Genomic DNA, 18,011 nt, shown 5'->3' on the forward strand with positions numbered 1-18,011 from the left:
TCAAACAAACTAGTACATTTTGGATAGTCTACAAATTTGATTCAGCAAGTACCTGCATCAGAAAGGTACCATCGCTTGCAGCCTCCTGCACACTTTTTAGTTTCCTTCACGGAAATTAGGACTAACACCTGCCTTCATGTGCACATAATCATCACTGTCCTAATAAATAAAGAACTGGTGCTTTACTATAATTCTTCTTCCTGCAGCAGTCTGAAACCATCACTCTGATAAATTCAGTCCTTTCTCAGTTTTTTCCAAATATATTTTTATTCCTAGAAGAACCAAGGGCAGGGCGGTATCCCCCAAAGAGGCCCAGTGCTTCCCTCCTTGTAATGAAACCCTGTAATGGAATGCCCTGCACTCCAATTAGGAAGAAATGCTAATTTTCTCCAGTTGAGCACCCCTTCTAGATGTATCTAATTTGTTTCACTGCTTTCATCTCTCCCCTCCATCACATTTTCATTTAAAGGTTATGATCTGTTTGTGCCCTCCATGCAGTGCCCTGACAAGACACCCCTATGAGAGGTTGCAGGGGCCATGTCGCCCTTCCTAACCCTCTTCCCAAACAAAAACCAAAGCTTTTTTCCCTCCACTGCCTCTTTAAGAAATGCAGAAAGATGAAGGGGAGGAGCAGGGAATTGGGAAGACAATAATTAAGAATAAGAAGTAAGCCTTCTTACAAGTTGGGTTGTTGGTTGTTTCCAACATAAGGTTAGAGACCTTTGCACCATGACCAACACCAGTATGACCACTGCAGGCCAGCGGGGAGCAACAGCATTACAGAGCTTTGCCACTTCTGCAGATCATTTTTGGAAGAGCTGCCATGAAAAAATACCCTTTTGCAAAAGGTTTTGAGATATTAGATTGTTTAGCTCCTTGCAGGGCTGGGGAATACATTTTCTCTCACCTGTCATAGAAAGCGTCAGGTCGGAAAGGACATGAAAAGTTGGCTCAGCTGAAGAGAAAGTCACAATAAATCTTTCCTACTCCTCTCTAAATGGCTTATGTCTTGTTCTGGGAGCCTGTCTTTTGATAAGTTCCTTCAGGAGAGCAGAGACTTGAGATGGGTAGCATGGGTCCTAGAATAGCTCTTCCTGGCATCCATAAATTTGGGCTGCCATGGCTGTGGGCAGAGTTATAACTCCTCAGGGCTGAAAGCATCTGGACAGGACGCCTGCCCAAAGAGATTTCTACAAAGGCTGTCTGTATACTACAGAGGACAAAGGCATCCAGATCACCATGCTGGTACCACACCCTTTCCCACAGAAATTTCAAAGTGCATTCTTATCAAAGGCCAATTATTAAAAAAAAAAATAAAAATAATGCAGCCACCAGCCTAACTCCAAACCAGGCCTCTTTGCAGTCTGCCCCCCTATTCCTAAGTAAAACAGTATCCTTGGAGCTGAACTCATGGCCTTCACTACATATAAACCCTGCTCCCAAGTCAAGCCATTCATTATTTGTGTTCAGCCTCTCCCCCCTTAACTTCAAATTTCTCCTTAAATTCTTGTCCGCTAGAAAGGAAATCACTCATCTACACTCTCTAGACAGAAGTTTCACCACACACCTGTTGTCAACACCATGGAAGTTGAAAGAGCCCAAAGAACCTCTCTGGAGTCAAGACAGTTAAGTGGACCCTGACTGAAAAGGAGTGAGAACTGCTGGGTTCCACCTGTGGCACAGCCTGGAATAGTCTTGGAATACCCTTTTGGAAAAAGGGGAAGAACAGCTGGACACGCTGCCCAGACTGAGCACTGAGGAGGCTGTTCTTGTCAATAAGATGAAGCTGGAAAAGTACTGCAAGAGTGTTTTCTGTTATTAATAGGCACTTTGCTAATACTGCCCAAGATACCAGCTCCCTCTCAGTCATTTCCTGCTGCAGCTACTGAATCCCATTGGTCAGAGCACTGTATGCTCCATTACAAGCTATTTCCTCTCTACATTTTCAATGCCTCCAAAAGCTTTTGCAGAAAGTCCTGATGATCTCTTTTGCTGTCCCCCTCCACAGCCACAACTCCCTCATAATTTGACTTTCTGGGACCACAAACAGGGAATGGGTAGGAGGCACACAAAGATTTACTCTTCATAGATAGCACCCTTGCCCCTTCCTCCCCCTCCAGGCCCCCTCTCTATCTGGTCCATGCAAACAAACCCCGAGTGGGAAAGAGCGTTTGGAAGAGGCCTGTGTCTGGGCCAGCCGCCTTTCATCCAGAAGATGCCTCTTCCCGTTGGAAAATACAAGCATTGTGTTAAAACATTTTAATATATTCATGCACATTCCTATAGCTCGCAGGAGCGAGTGGGTCTCAGCACCCTCCCCTCCCTGCCTTCCAAATGATTTTCATAGGCAGCGTTGCACTGGGAATGCCACTTGTTTTCTCGAATGCCCGCAAGTATGTAAATTGTGGGAATATGCGGGCCAAGGGCTGTGGTTTTATTGTGCTGCAGAAAAGATTTTACTAATTACTTGCCTAAACTCCAAAGCAGTACGCCTGCTTTTTTACAAAGCGGGAGAGCGGGGAAGGTGGGGGTGGTGGGAAGAGGAGGAGGGGGGCTAAAAAAAAAAAAAGATGGGAGAGAAGAGAGAGTAAAGGGAAAGAGAGAGAAGGAAAGGGAGTGCAAGGGATGCATTTCAAAGTTTCTCCAGCAATTGGATGGGGGGGAGCAGGGCCCAATGTGAAATCATAGAGGTCAAAGGTGGGTCTCCCTCCCTTGTGAGAAAGTGGTGAATCAGGACGGTTTATCAAACGATCATTTTCTTTTGAAACTGGGAGGCAGCGGCTGGGACAATTCTGCAGATGTGCTTGATGAGTTCGGGACAAAAATGGGCCGCCTCCTCCCCCCCACCCCCCTTTAAGGTCTCCCATCAGGGGTTGCTTCTCCCTCCACTGCTTCCAGGACCCTCCCCTCCCTTCTTCAGTGGTCAGCTGAGACCCCCACCCACTGACCGCCTTTGTATTCCTGGCCTTTGGACACAGTGACAGGGCCCTTTATGAGACCCCAATCAAGACCCCCATGTCACAGGTACCTAGTAGAGATACCAGACCCTTTTCAAATGAGGAACAACAAGGAAAATATGCTGGCCCATTGTCCCAGCACGGCACCAAGGGAGATGAAAGGGACAGGCTGCTCCCTCTCTGCAGACTGCCTGCCAATCAACCCTGGTTATTAAGGTCACGATGTGGAAATTCTTTTGACCTACACCTAATCAAAGATGCACCAGGGACTTTTGAGACAACATGGGGGAAGGTGGGAGGGCAGGCATCCACCCGCCCTCTCCACCCATAAATACAGTGCAGCTTCCAAAGAGAATTAGTAGGAGTTACTCCAGTTAGTGCTGCAGCACACTTGCCCCAAGTACCACTGGGGCAGCCAAGCTGAGCTCCACGCTGGCATCCAGCCTCAGGAGAGCTTAAATTAAAAGCGTTCCTCGGTTGCAGAGTGAACAGCACTGGAGGTGGTCAGAAGTCACAATCGAGGACACTGTGTGACAAGCACTAACCATACTCTTTCCCATTCCTGCTAGCTTTGGTTTACACAGGCTGTGGGCTTCACGAAATGTGCTCAACACCATCCAACGCTGGGCCCTGAAGAAGAAAAAAAATCAGTGGGTGTGAACCTATCAATCTCCAAAAGCTGAAGCATCTGGAAGAGTGGATGGATGCCAGCAGTGCAGAGCAGATATTCTGAATCCCCCTTGCATGATACAGGATGAAGATACTAAGATGACATTGATGGTGGCAGTTCTTAAGACTATGCATAGAGAGGAGTTAGGACTCACCTGCTGTGACAGAAAGATCAGATGGGCACAAAACTGTTAGAGTCAGATGGGACCAAAGAAGAACATCCCACCAGATAGCTCCAGAGCACTTGGAATATGGACAAGATCAATTGCCCCTGAAAGGTTGCTCTGCATCACTCAGTGCCTAAGCCATCACCACAAACAAAATAGTTAAACACAATACTTCAACCTGACAACAGTGACACAAGAAATTACAGACTACAGTCTGTGATAGTTCATACAAAAGGGAAAAAAATAGAAACTGCAGAACTGAAACGTTTTTCAGCATATACAGGATGCTTCTGCAAGTGCATGACTTTGAATTACATTCTCCAGAAAAGCTACATGGTATAAATCATGGCCACCACTTGCACACTTAAGATCTGTCTTGATCTTGTTGGCTTATTTTCCTATGTCTTTTAGCTAAAAGACACCCATTCAGTGCTATTTGGAGCCCCTCAACTCTTGTCAGAGAGACTGCATAACACCCTATCAGTGGTTACTAACTGGGTAAGAAAGAGATAGAAAGTGGAAGATTCCAGAAGAGCTTTGGGACAAAGACTCATGTTCTTACACAAATCCTACTATAAGGCTTCTCCACTGCAAGTCATTGCCATTCCTAAAACTGTCCCTTTGTTCCTTGGCTTACACAATTGTTGAAGCAGGTGGAAAAGAGTTATTTCTTACTGATGTTGAACGAACCAGCTCTTATACCAGAAATCACTTAACTTCAGCAAGGCATGGCCTGGTTTAGGTTGTTGAAAGCCAAGATCCAAACAGACACTTTTCACCAGCTCTCTCCTCCAGCTGTAGTAAGCTGCAATGCTCAAAGCAGATGTGACTTAAGCCCTGCAGTACAAAAGACAGATATTGCCTTTACTTCAGGGCAATATCCTGCACTATCACCCTCCTTTCAAATGCCAATGGTAGGCTGAGGACCAGTCTCCTGCTGTCCTCAGAGTGAATCAACACTCCTTTAGAGGGGCTAGGCTGCTATCTTAGGACACTACGACTTCACTCCCAACCTCGGGGCATGAGCTTGCATTCTCTGAGTGACACCTCTGGCCTCATCTGGGAGGAGTAACAGTGGAAGCTGAGGCTGGTTAGAGGCATCTGCACCTGGGGCTCTCACCGTGCAAGAAAGGTCCATCCCTCTGTGTCCCTTCCCGCCCCCAAAAGCAGTCCTTTGAAAGGCAGGGGAGGGAACAGACACCACTCTAATTGTAGGAGTGAAACCTGGCATCCTCCTGCTCATCTACCTTTGCACTCCGTTTCTCTTTCTCTTTGAACCTCTGGTACAGCTTGTCAGGTCGCTGCCCTCCTGAGAAACCAGAAAAAAAAATACAGCAGTGATTACTATTGTACACTGATATGCAAGCTGGAAAAAGGGAGAAAAAGAGAGAGAGACCAGCCTCCATGTGTCAGACTATGAAAGGGTTGCGACTGAAGCCGCCTGAAAAACAAACCCTTAATTTAAATGTTAATGAAAGTGCTGAAGAGACATCAGAGGCTTTCATTTCTCTACAAGGAACAGAATCACTAGGTCTAGAATTTATGGCCCCCTTCACCTCCCCTCTCCTCTTCTCTGCTTCATCAGCCACAGAAGTTAGGAAAGGAAAAAAACCCTAATTTTAACATTAACTCCACACTTCCACCCAAGGATGCAATTGCTAAATTATCTGTTGGCAGGACACTGATCAAAGGTGGAAAAACAAAGGCACACTGCACAACCGACAAAGGTAAACAGCAGCCAAGGTCTGGTGAAGTTACCTTCTCCCCCTGCAAATTTAAAAAGCAAAGAGAAAACGATTACAAACTGGAAATGGAAACCTCAAACCATAAGGCTGCCAGCCCCCTCAACTAAGTTTCTTCTGTCACATCGATTAAAGAGATTCTCCTGTGCAAACCAGGCAGCAGAAGAAAGATGCTTCCTCCAAGCTTTCTGAGACAGACTTTTCCCTCAAGCAAGGGGAAAAATGATAAAAAACTGCAGGGGGAGAAAAAAAAATTCAATATACAACACAGCTCAACATGATTAGAAACAGATGTCTGGGTTCTAACTCAGCTACTGCCTCCCAAAACCTGTTCACCTGCCCACAACCACTAGTGAGCCAATTCACACAGTCACAGAAAATATATACATTAGAGTATTGGCCAAAAGTGACAAAAAGGGAGGAAGTCATCAATCATGTGAGCTTTAGGGGGCAAAGGAAAAAAACTGAAGTGAAGAAAGGTAAGCTGCAGTTTCTCAACCTATAGAAGTGTGTGCATATGTGTTTGTTTCTAGACAAAAGGGACAAGAGACATGTGTGTACATGTGTTCACCCATGTGAAGAAGACCAAATAGAGTCATTATCACACAATTACAGATGGTAAAACAAAGTCTTCTTCCTCCCAACATCAAGGGAACAGTCAGGGCAAAGGGATAAGGCACAGGTGTCATTTTAGCTCCAGAGGGGAGAAACTGATACTCATTTCCTGCTCTTCAGCTTTAGGGTGAAAGAGCACCAAGTCAGTTATGACTATTGCATATATCTAGAAACCCACATCCCGATCACTCCGAGGTCAGTAAGCGACGGTAGTTAATGCCACCACTAACTCCGCACGCCCACCCTGGGATCTCACAGTTGAGCAGGTTCTTCCTGCCCCGCTTAAGAAACAGCTGCAGGTCAAAGTCCCCTCTCAATTATTCAAACCGACCAGGCTCTACAAAGATCCCCAAGGACAGCAGAGCTATTGCTGCCGGCTATTTTGCTGGCAATGCACAAACCAGAATAAAATCCAGTTACTTGTCCCAAGTCCTAGCAGACTCTGAGAGGTTAACTGCATAAAGCTAGGTCAAAACAGAGCACCACTACAGCCAGCAGCTCATCTTGATATGTGATAGGGGAAATCTGCTGATAAAATGAGAGTGGGGGGAACATTATCAAACATTTTAACTGCTGCACATTAGGGTTTCAACTGCACAGTTAAAACCACTGCAAAGTTGCTTTGATTCAAGTGGGTTGGTTTGCTCTAATGCAATCTTCAAATCAGATTGTTACACTTCCACAGAAAGTTTCTAGATAACCATTAAAAAGAAGCCCTCAAAATTAATCATTTTGATTGCCCCCAATGTCAATTGTTCCCATTCAGTCAAATTTCCTGTCAGTAACCTTTCTCTTCTTTCTTTTACCCAACAAGTTTGGGGTACATTTTAAAATTTGCCTGAGGTTGTCCACAGTGGCAGAGATCTTCCCAAGATATTATTTCCCCATAATAATCCATGGGAGAGGCAATTAACAGGGATTCATATCAGCATGCTCAAACAGAGGAGCTGGGTCTCAACAACAACACAGCATAAATAGAAGAGAGAGCCAGCTTGGTTTTTTTAATTCAAATGCTCACAGAACTACTTCTTTTCCTTTAAATTAAACATTCAGTGCAGATAGTTAGTCTTTAGTACAAACTTTCCTCCTCTCTGGAGTAAACCTGCACTTTGCCAAGGCAACATCTGTGAGGAGAGGTCATGTAGTGCAGCAGACTAACGGCACAGTCAGAAAAGGAGAGACCATCTCTTGGGTTTACACACTCAAAGCATGCCTCTGTCACAGTGGGGCACTTTATGGTTGCCTGATGTTGCCCCAAATGGTACCAATGGTTTCCTAGCTCTCTATCTACACTTGGTAACCATTTTTGTGCCTCCATCTTCTCTTTTCTTGGTTTAAAATCTGACACACTTCAAGGACAACATGGGAAGACCTGTTCTCATGATAATTTTAAAATTAAAATAGCAAATGGTAGTGGTCAGACCCAGCAAGAGAAGCCAGCTTAGATCTGAATACTTTTTTTAATCCAATGCCAAAAAAATTCTGAATCCAAGATTAATCAAGGTCCTCTTTTTGTTTCCCCTCCAGTTTATGGTATACAGTGCTCCCTTACTCTTTCCTGGATACTGCCACTTTGGGGAACCACAAAGCATGAAGGTGCCACTACTCTACCAGAAACCCCTGGGATTGCCTCACTTTGCACATTCGAATTGGTCCACTGCACTCAGGCTTGCCCTGGTCCCTGAGCAGACATAAGTCACTGCAGTAAGCACCAGTAAATGAAAGTTTAACATCTGCATGATGCAGAGTTCAAAAGGCAAATGAACTTGGGGGAAGGGGGTTATGAGTGACTGAGAGACATGGTTTAGGGTATGCAGCCTCTCTGTTAGTACAGCATTTTACAAATCCATGGAGAAGGACAGCTCTGGAGACCAATTAAACCAGTTGTTGAAGCAAGCTGAGGCACACTTATTTTAAGTATCCTAATTTAAGGATACTCTCTTCTCTAGTCCCTGTGTTACATGCAATGTGGGATCTGCTCTCCCAAGCAGCACAGTTTTGGAGAAAACTTGCTGAAAACCCAGAAGGAACACCACACCCTCCCCATCCCCACTACCCTGTAGGGCACTGTTAGGGATCCCTACAGCAACCAAGTTCCAACACCACACATGGATGTCAAGGCACTTCCGTGGCTGAAAAGGTTATACAGAGGACTAAGCACAGTTCTCCCCCTCACAGAATGAACGGAAGATCCAATACTCTTGGTACCCTTTTACTATCTTTTACTCTACTTAATCTCCCTTATGGGAATCATTCTGTTTGCAGACCTTAAAAACATCCAGTCCAGCACCACCACACAAACAGCAGGAAGCCTCCTCCCCAGCTCAGCACAACCACAGGATGATCTTTCTAGTGACACAGGGAAAATGTGGACAAATCCAAGCAGAATACCCAAGAAAGATTCCTGAAGCCAGAGAAGATGTGCTTTAAGAGCACAAGTCTCTGACATGTTTGGGTGTACAGGCACTGCCCATTACATCAGCAGTCCAGCAGTGCAGGACTATAGCAGAAAACCCAGCTGTGAGTCAGGAGCACACTGGATACTTTGTAAGGAAGCTTCACACAGAGGAAGATATCACCAGAAAGCAAGAAAAGTTTCAGTCCTGCCCATTAACAGCTGGGGTTCAGCAAGAATACAACCCTAGAGAGTCTAGAGAGTCTTAGTCCCAGCAAACTTCCAGGTCAGGCAACCGCAGCCTCTCCAAAGCATTTCAAATGGCTAGAGTAGGAGAAGCCTTCCCTGCTCCTACCCCACTGCACACAACTGCTTTGAGCTGTTTCTGGTCTCTGTGGGTCCACAACAGAGAGAGCAGGTGGGTTCTCAGCAGCAAAGGGCCAAAATACTTTGGTGGTTGGAGCCTGATTCTACAGCAATTCTATACCAGCAGAACTACCTGTCCTGATGGAGGAGATCTCAGTTTACATCAGCACAAGCATGAAGGGAGAATCGGGAGAGCATGTCAAATGTTTAGGAGGAAATGGAGGTTATAGGCCATGTTCAGCCTCACTGAGGAACAAATGCATCCAAACTCTGGCAAGAAGGATGTGAACTGCAAGGGAAGAAAAGCTTCAGACTCAAGTGCATAGGGATGCATATGGGTGAAATATGGGCTCTTGCAAATAAAAGAGAAACCACAGAGATCCCCAAAGCAGACCTTGCTAGAAACCAGATATTATCTTTTTTATATTCACCCTCATTAGACAGCAAGTAATAAAACCTATTAGTGAAAAATTCATCTCCCCTGCCCCTTGCCCTGGCCCTCCCCCACCACATGCCCTCCTGCTCTGATCCTCTCTCTCTTCTAGGATGGCTGTGATTTGTTCTGAGAAGCGACAGGTTTATAGGTTAGCCGACACCTTCTCTCTGTGGAATTTTAATTAACTTCTCCCATCGTCAATATGTTAAGGAGCAGGGTTCCCATTATACGAGGTCAGCAGCGTGTTTCAGGCCCTGCTATATCAGCCGTCAAATTGAAGAATTAATGACGTGGCTAATTGGCTCTAATTCTCCACACCTCCCTCCCTAAAATATGGAGGGGTAAGCGGGGGTGCAGTAGGACGGGCTAGTGGGAGAGGCTGGTACAGTGCACAGTCTCATAAAAAAATGAGAGTGCACAATTTAAGCCCACTTGTTCATGGAGTAGCTGTTCCACCACCTCCAATTCATCACCCTGCAGGGAGGAAGGGAGGTGGGGGTGGGGAGACTGAGGGTAAATATTGTGACAGAGAGTGTGCACAAGCATGCACACCAAGGAGAGGAACACTGTCCTGACAAGAGGCCAACGCAGTAGGTCATCACTTAGGAGTAGGAAGCAACATGCCACTGGGCTCTAACTAGCCCAGTGGCCTGAGCCACAACCTGTCTACTAGAAAAGGGGCCCTTGCAGCACAGAAGACAGCAAAGGGCTTTCATCTCGCATCTTGCAGCTCCACTAATACACATAGCACTTCTACAAAAACACTGTCTCAAACACTCGGAGCAAAGAAACAAGGGAAGAGCAAAATCATAGCAAAGCTGGAGTGTCATTTTCCTGATAATGCCATCAGCTCTATTTCCAGTATGTTTCTGCTGCCTGCAAAACAAGCTTGGAAGTCTAATAAGAACAGCAGTTGTGAGAATTATTTTGGTTTTGCACAAGCCTAGAATTCAGTAGTTGCAGACATCACATGGGCAGCAACAAGAGGTCTTCTTCCCCTCTTCCTTGAGGTATGCTGAGGAAGAATCTCTCTTGCATGCTGAAGACCAGCTAAACCAAAGAGATAGATTGTTGCTGGTTGGTGATTGGTGTGAGATTTTAACAGTGAGAGTTTAAGTAAGTTTCTCAGATTTTCACTTCCTCAAGAACAGGAGCACTTTGAAAAATACCCTGTAAGATACTGCTGTATGTACTGCCCTTGCCTCCCATGCTGAAGCTGTAGTTGTAGCATTACACCTGCACTAGAAGCACAGAGATACAGACAATAAAGACTGGAAAACCTCATCCCTGTACTCCACTTTATCTTTCCCAGTTCAGCATGTTCAAAGAAAACTGAGCTTTAATCAATGCATACAGCTCTTAAGTAGGGACCTTTTTGCTCAGCATCTCTTCTGCCAGAGAATGAGAATACAAGTTGGCATCTTTTCAGCACAGAAAAACTCAAGAGGATCCAAGTCACTGCTTCCAATTAGCAAGTCAGAACTTGTTCAGCAAGAAAGAATGAACAGGTCCCACCTGAGGCACTAAGAGGAACACAGGGCAATCTTCACAGCCTCTTTATGAGAGGATCACTCTGCTGTTATAAGAATAAAAGACCACATGCTCTTCCCTGAGCACCTGCTGCAGGCAGAAGCCCTTCACACAAATCAAGTCCCTGACTTGTCACATTGGTGCCTCAGAAAGATTTGTGGACACACAGTCTATCCAACTCCTTTACTTCTCTCTGTTGGAAATTGGGAATAAAGAGATCTTGGTTACCTTAATAATGGGCTGATAGCAATGGACCACACTCGATCCTCTGTCTGCACTGTATGTAGACACTGACCAACTCTGCCCGCGGACAGGGACCAAACCTAAAGAAAGAGATGCATGTTATGCCACATCACCCAAAACGGCAGAAGGTAGGATGTACGCTGCTAATGTTGTGCTGGAAGAGCTGCCAAAATTACCATGCTTACCTTCCCCGAATTTCTCTCCCTGAATTCCCATTACTTATTTTGGAGAAGCAGAGCCTTCAATCACTGGTAGAAACATGCACTTAAAAGTCACACAGAGATTCAACTTATGAGTATGACCTTCCACCCCACTGGTTAGGGAGAGAGCACCCCCATCACCACTTGCTCTCTAGGGGCAGCACTCAACACGAAGTTATCATCTTCTGTAGTTAAATAAACAAGAAGTGGGATTTGTTCAAATATGTTCTCTTGAACAGTGTGGGAAGACTTTTTAGCACCCCTGAAAAATTCCCATTAATATCATCTATAAAATTAACTGTTCACTAGCCTGTAAAATAGTTTTCTTTTAAAAATCCACCCCCTTCAGACCAAGTTTCTTAAGTGTACCCCAGGTTGTTTTCAAATAGGCCCCCCTTGCTCAACAACAATGTGAGAAAATCTCTTCCCTCCCCCATCAGTGCAAACATCCCCTTCCACCAGTTCACCCCTTTGTTTCTGGGTCCTAATAAAGGCCCCAAAATTCTTGCTGGGGCCTCTGCTTGTGGCCCTCATTTTCTCCACCTTGCCATCATTCTCAGCCCACGGGACACAAGCCCCCCACTTCTCTGTAACCAACCCCCAATGTTTCACTTCAAGACTTCAAAGAGGGGAGTGCCCTATTTGTTTGTTTGTTGATAATGCCCAGGATTGCAGGCTATTCTTGTCAGCGGGGAATTTAGCACCTAGTGTCAGCAAAAGCAGCAGAAAAGCTTAACTCCTTTAAGGCATCCCTATCTCCTACAGGTTAAAAATATTGCTCAGAGCACACTATCTGCTGCCTATCACACAGGAATGTACATTAGCAGCTCTTCAGGGCTTAGTCCTAATCAACACTCAGCAGAGCCCTCAATAGCTTAGACACTTAGAGCCCCTTTAAAAGGCTGGTAGGGATTCCCTTCCATCTCCAAGAGTCTCATTCGTGCAAACAAGACAGCCTACAAAAGAGATGATAAAAAATAAGAGGTGAACATCCCCAGAACGTATGCTGTGGGGACCACTGGGTGGGCAAGACCTCACACTAGCTCCAAGGAAAACAGCCTTAAATTCCCCTCTGGCCTTCAGGAATTTGTTCTCAAGGTCGGGAATGTCTGTCCTCCAGCTGTCAGAGAAGTAGCAAAAAGGCACTTTCCCAGAAAAGAGGTTCCACAGACCAGAGAGGAGCAGCCCTGCTAAAGTGTGAGACAAAGCAGCATCAAGGCCTTACTCCCAGGAGGCAAACAGCATTCCCAGTAGTTCCTTTTGCATCTGAACACTGCTTTACTTGGGAGTGATTTTATCCAGGAGTACATCCGTACAGAAGGACAACAAAAATAAATAGGGTCACGCTGCTTAGCAGCCTGTCAGGTAGTTACCCATTTCCACACGCTTCCTACAAAACCTTGAATGAGACATTAGAGCCTCTCTTTGCTCCAACTTCCCCTCTTGCAAAACAGGAATAGTTGTTTTTCCTCTAACCTCTGCCAATGCTCTATGAGATGAACTAGAGACCAAGAGTATTCATCAGCCTACCCTGAGCAAAAGCCAAAGTTTTCAACATACAGCAAACCAAGAACCATTAAAAAAAGAACCCAACTCAAACAAAACAAAAAACCCACCACAAATAACTGAACCACAATCCCATAGATCTGGGAAAGGCATCATGCCATCCTTTACAGAGATTGAATATATAACAGAGAGCATGTTAAACCACACTGTGTTACAGTTCAAGGATGGGTTTGAGATACACAGAGCAAATTTCACACTAAACGGCACTGATCTCTACTACAGTGTAGACAGATAAACAGTGAAAGAAGCAAAATATCAGCTTCTGCCTTCTGCACTTCCTAGTTTAAACCAGCAGCTGATGTTGTAAACCTCTGCAAAATCTCTTTCTTAAAAGCCTGGCACTGCAAGCATCTTTTCAGAGACGTGAGCCTATACCAAGATAACCAGTGCTCCTCCTGCAAGGAGTACAGGCTCACAACAGTTCTGCTGACACTTAAATATTCATGGCACAAGGCCTCTGAAGTCACCTCTGCAGCAGCACCTGCAGCTGCTGAAATATCACTGCTCACCTTCGCTGTTCGGTCCCGAGAGCCACTGACAATGAGGCCACCTTGGAAGTCCACACAGTTCACCTCCTGTTCATGCGCAGAGAACTTGACACTGTAGGAGCCATGGATCTTGTGAAGGACAATACTTCCATCCCTGAAAAACACATCACCAAACAGGGAGTTCGTATCAGCTGCATCTCCCTTGGACATGCACCTTCCACTAGCGCTTAAGAGTGCCACAAAAAGACCAGGACTGGTCTCTCACAGGGGCTGAAATCCATGCAGCATTATTAACCCTCCACTCTTCACACATCACCTGTTCTCTTGTGATCCCACATCTGGCCAGTCAAAGCCTGATCTGATGCACGTGAAAATTTTCCTGGCGATCTTTCCACCTTCCACTTTGTGTTAAGCTGCAGAAACTAGCAGAGCAACCATTCCTCCTCCTACTACTCTGAGCTTGCCAGAATCCTGTCTGTGTGCTGAATGGCTGGAGTAAGGGAACAAGTAAGAGGACATTCTCACCCACGTCCAAACCTCGGCTTTTCATTCATTTCAGAGCAGCTGTGCAGGGTGCTGTACTGTGAATTGACTACACAGACATTTAGACTTTTTTCAAACAATACCAATACTGGAATTTTAAATGCATGCCTTCATTTTCACGAGAGTTTTGGGCTACAGTTCATGGGGGAGAGTCTCACGATATCCAGGGCAGACAGCCATGCTTGTCTCTCCCAGTTCCGTGATTAACTGCTGTGTATTTTAATGGCTGTAACTTTATAAGTACCAAATCTGTCATTTGCTGTAGCTGGAAAAGGTCAATCAAACATAAAATTAATTGGAGAAGCGTGTGTATGCTGGAACACCTGGCAGTTTTCCCCCTCTCCACAATTATATCAGTGGGTCTAATAAATATACACTTGTCTCTAGAAAGCTTTCTGCACCACTGTGGTCCCAGCTAATCAGCAGTAATGTTTATTAGAACAGTCTAGCTACCCCAACTCTAACAGGGAAAGAACACATCAGTCAGGTTTGCCTGATCGGTCAATCCCTATTCAACATCCTGTGAACATTTACACAAGTTTAAAAGAGAAAAGGACACTTTATAAGGTCAACAGCATGAGACTCAGCTCCTTCACTCCTGTAGCAGAAGCTTTTTCAGGATTTTTTCAGAATCAAAATATAAGAGAGGAAGCAGCAGTGGTTGACCAGAGCCAAGCATGAGGATACTGTGTCACAAAACTGGCCCCTCTGCTCTGGGCTGGAGTTACACAAAATATTTCCAACTTCAGTGCCACAATCCTTGGGCTTCTTCATTCATGCAACTTACCCCCCTCCACTGACAATGTGGGAGTTGACAAGAACGAAGCGACATACGTCCTCCTGGTGGCCAGAGAAGATGGCTTGAGGGTGACGCTGCAAACCTGTACCCTCTGGACACAGAGGGTAGGCCTGGATGTTCTCTGCTTGAGACAGGTAGAGATACTCGTCATCCAGCTCCATCCATGGCATCAAACTGCAAACAGAGAGCAGGTTGGGGGCAGGTAGGAGTGGGGAGAAGAAAACAAAATAAAACAAGCTCACACGAAAAATGAAAATAAAAGATCGTTTGTGTAAATATATCAAGAAAAACAAATGCCCACTCATGAAAACTGAAGGTGGAGTTGCAGGTCACACACAAAAGCAGACCTTCTCCAGCAACATAGGAAGCAGGTTACATTGCTGGCGTTCTTCTAACCAAGAGCTGAGGAAAAGGAAGCATGGAATCTCTGAAGGAGAAGGAGGTCAAAAGTCTAGTGAGGTTAGACAGGAAATATTCAAAGGTCCCTCAGCTTGCACACGAGCCCTGTACTTTTTAAGAAACTAGACTCTCAGGCATTGGTGAGCTATGCTGAGCATTTCTGACAGATCCTTCAATAAGAGGCTATTGGAGCAAACAGTAAGTTTTGATCCTGCACACTATTTCCTGATGCCCAGCAGAGACCACAAAGCTGCCAGTGTTCCACATGGATCTGAGCAGGGGAGCAGGTCAGATCAAATACCACAGGTCTTCCTACAGTCAGAAAGTCATCCACCTCCTACAATCTGAGGCTATCCAAAAACTTTATGCTCATCATGTAGAAGAGGTATTTTTCTACATCCACACCTCTTCCACTGCTGAGGCAAAAGCAATTGTAGAGCAAGCTCTTGATATCTATTACTTGTCTTTCAGAAGAGTACAGAACACCCTTTCTGCCCCCTGCTTTCTGTGAGACGCTGGTGGGTTCCTACAGAGAGGTTCCAGACCATGAGCAGTGGACTGCTTTGAAAGCAGGAGGGTTCCTCATAAAAACCTGTCTCCCTCTTTTTTTAGATTATTCATCCTCAGAGGTCATGCTTTTCTGTGTCATCAGAGCCACTGCATGCAGCCGTACCTCATAACATCACAACGAACAACCAGAGACAAGCAAGAGGACAAGACTGCTCATTAGATAGAAGGTTCCTGCTTGCCTATGTTCATCTCCAATAACAGGCTTTTAGTCACACAGACAAAGTAGTTGAGTTTATAATGTTCATCTGGGACTTGATCATATGTATGGAAAAAAGAAGCATCTTTAGAGCAGCAGCTTTGGTTTTAGGCAGGCTTTGATTTCCCCTTCCTTCCTCCACTCCTACACATCCTCTAAAAGCAAGTGAATATCCAGCTTACCTAGACTACAGCCAGTTTCTGTGGATCTTCTTTTGCTACAGTTTGGCTTTTTACCTTTTTCTATGGCTTTTTCATAAGGAAAAGTAACAAATCTGAAGCAGGATAAATGAAAATTAGAGGATGCCATTTGGATGGTGGCCTCATTAAATCAGTCCTTGCCTTTTCACTTGGGAAGCTGGTTTAGTAATGATCTCTAACATCCACAGAGCCTGTCTTCACAGATGGTTGCAAGCACTTCAAAGGCAGGTATACAACCTGCACCAAAACCCACTCTGCTCATTACAGCTGTTCCCAGGACTTTAGAAAAGAAGTGGCACATTATCCACCACTTCAATCTACACAGCACAAAAAGGCATGAAAGCTCAGTAGAAGGTCCCTGTTCTTCAGCAGCTAACAAACCATAGTCTTTCTCATTTTTCCTCCAGTCTGATGATGAGAAGGCTGAAAATTTACATGTGCTGTTCAGACAAGAGACCTATCTTATGCTTTGCTTTGAAAGCTGAGTATACCTTTGCAAACAAGAATTTAACAATGATCCCCTCTCAATAATGACAAATATCCATTTTTTTTTTAAGTGAAGGAGAGAAGCCTAAGGTATGAGAACGAAGAGGTGAAGGCCAAAGAATGTCAATTAGCATTTTAGATTTGTACCTCCAAATCAGGGCCACGAAAAAACACAGGAAACAAAACCAAGTATTTTGAGGGGACACCTAAGTCCACATCTGGGATCAAGGTAGCCCATTGTGAGAGCAGGACAGAAAACTGCTCATGGAATACAGCCGTAGATATGAATACAACAGTTCTGTAGCAAAGACTGCTAAATCCAACTAAAACTGTACAGATCAGATCAAAGACAATTTTAAATTACTTAGCATGAATCCTTAGGGCAAGGCAGCAACTCTAGTTACCCCACATCCAGCTGGCCAGCAATAGCTAAAACAGGCCAGCAAACCCATGGATCACAAGAAGCAGGAAACATCTCATTTCAGGGCACAGGCACAAACCCAAGGCCAAACAGCAGCGGTCACAGAACAAAGATGAGAAAGAAGCCACTTGCTTGCATTTCCATTTCAGGACCATCTCCCTCCGGCAGCGTCCATGTCTCCAGTTCTGAGATACTTTCACCCTCTCCTTCACTGGAATGCCAGCAGCTCTGCAGACAGAGGAAGAGAGATGACATTAGCAACCAGGACTGATGCTATCTGGACAACAAATGCACTCAAGCTGGTCACAGGTAAGCTCTCACTCTGGTTCCACAAACGATGAACTGGCAAACACTGATGGTGCCAAAGCCACACCACAGCAAGCACATTCACGAGAGCTGAGAAGAAAGGAACACTGAGCAGAGTGGGGGATTATCAGCACAGAAAGTCACCTCTGATGATCACTAGTGTACAAGCCTTAAATCTGATCAAGACTTGATCAAGTATACTGAATGCAACACAGGTTCAGACAAAATGTAATCCAAACAAGATGACACAGAAAGAAACTACCAGAAGAACCAGAGAAACAGCACATCACTCTTTTAATAGAGACTAAAAGGAGCCAATTAAGGACCACACCACATAAGAACAGATGGAGGAAACACTAGTCAGTAGAACACTGAAACTAGAAGTCAGAGAAATGTGTCTATCCAGAAGGACTAGTAAAGAAACTGCTCCATCGTCTCACCTGTCTGACAATCACATAACCAGATACAATAATCAGATGTGTTCAGACTAAAGATAAAATACATTCAGGTATATATAAACCACCCAATGCACACACACCCAAAGACAAGCTATCTTTGGCAGCTGCTCACCAAAGGACAGAGAATTCCAGCACATCACTGGAAAATTCTCTACTTACAGTCAGACAAAACTACTAAAAGAGAGACTACAGCTCATAAGCAGTTGCTGGGATACAAATCAAAGTTATTGGGATGAGCTGAAACAAACCAAAAATAACA

The 18,011-nt window shown here is 44.9% G+C and overlaps 1 protein-coding gene across 1 annotated transcript in view; it reads right to left on the reverse strand.

The window, feature by feature from the left end:
- The window catches only part of FBXW4 (F-box and WD repeat domain containing 4), a 60,926-nt gene that overhangs the window by 32,239 nt on the left and 10,676 nt on the right, over positions 1 to 18,011 (reverse strand). Inside the window, exons 2-5 of the mRNA XM_050335478.1 lie at positions 17,121 to 17,216; positions 14,705 to 14,890; positions 13,396 to 13,528; positions 11,106 to 11,200 (exon numbers count right to left, since the gene is read on the reverse strand). Coding sequence (XP_050191435.1) covers positions 11,106 to 11,200; positions 13,396 to 13,528; positions 14,705 to 14,890; positions 17,121 to 17,216 — 510 coding nt within the window. The remainder of the gene's footprint in view (positions 1 to 11,105; positions 11,201 to 13,395; positions 13,529 to 14,704; positions 14,891 to 17,120; positions 17,217 to 18,011) is intronic.

This window comes from Myiozetetes cayanensis, unplaced genomic scaffold (genome assembly GCF_022539395.1).
Source record: "Myiozetetes cayanensis isolate MyiCay16 unplaced genomic scaffold, myiCay2020 scf10, whole genome shotgun sequence".
NCBI classification, from domain to species: domain Eukaryota; kingdom Metazoa; phylum Chordata; class Aves; order Passeriformes; family Tyrannidae; genus Myiozetetes; species Myiozetetes cayanensis.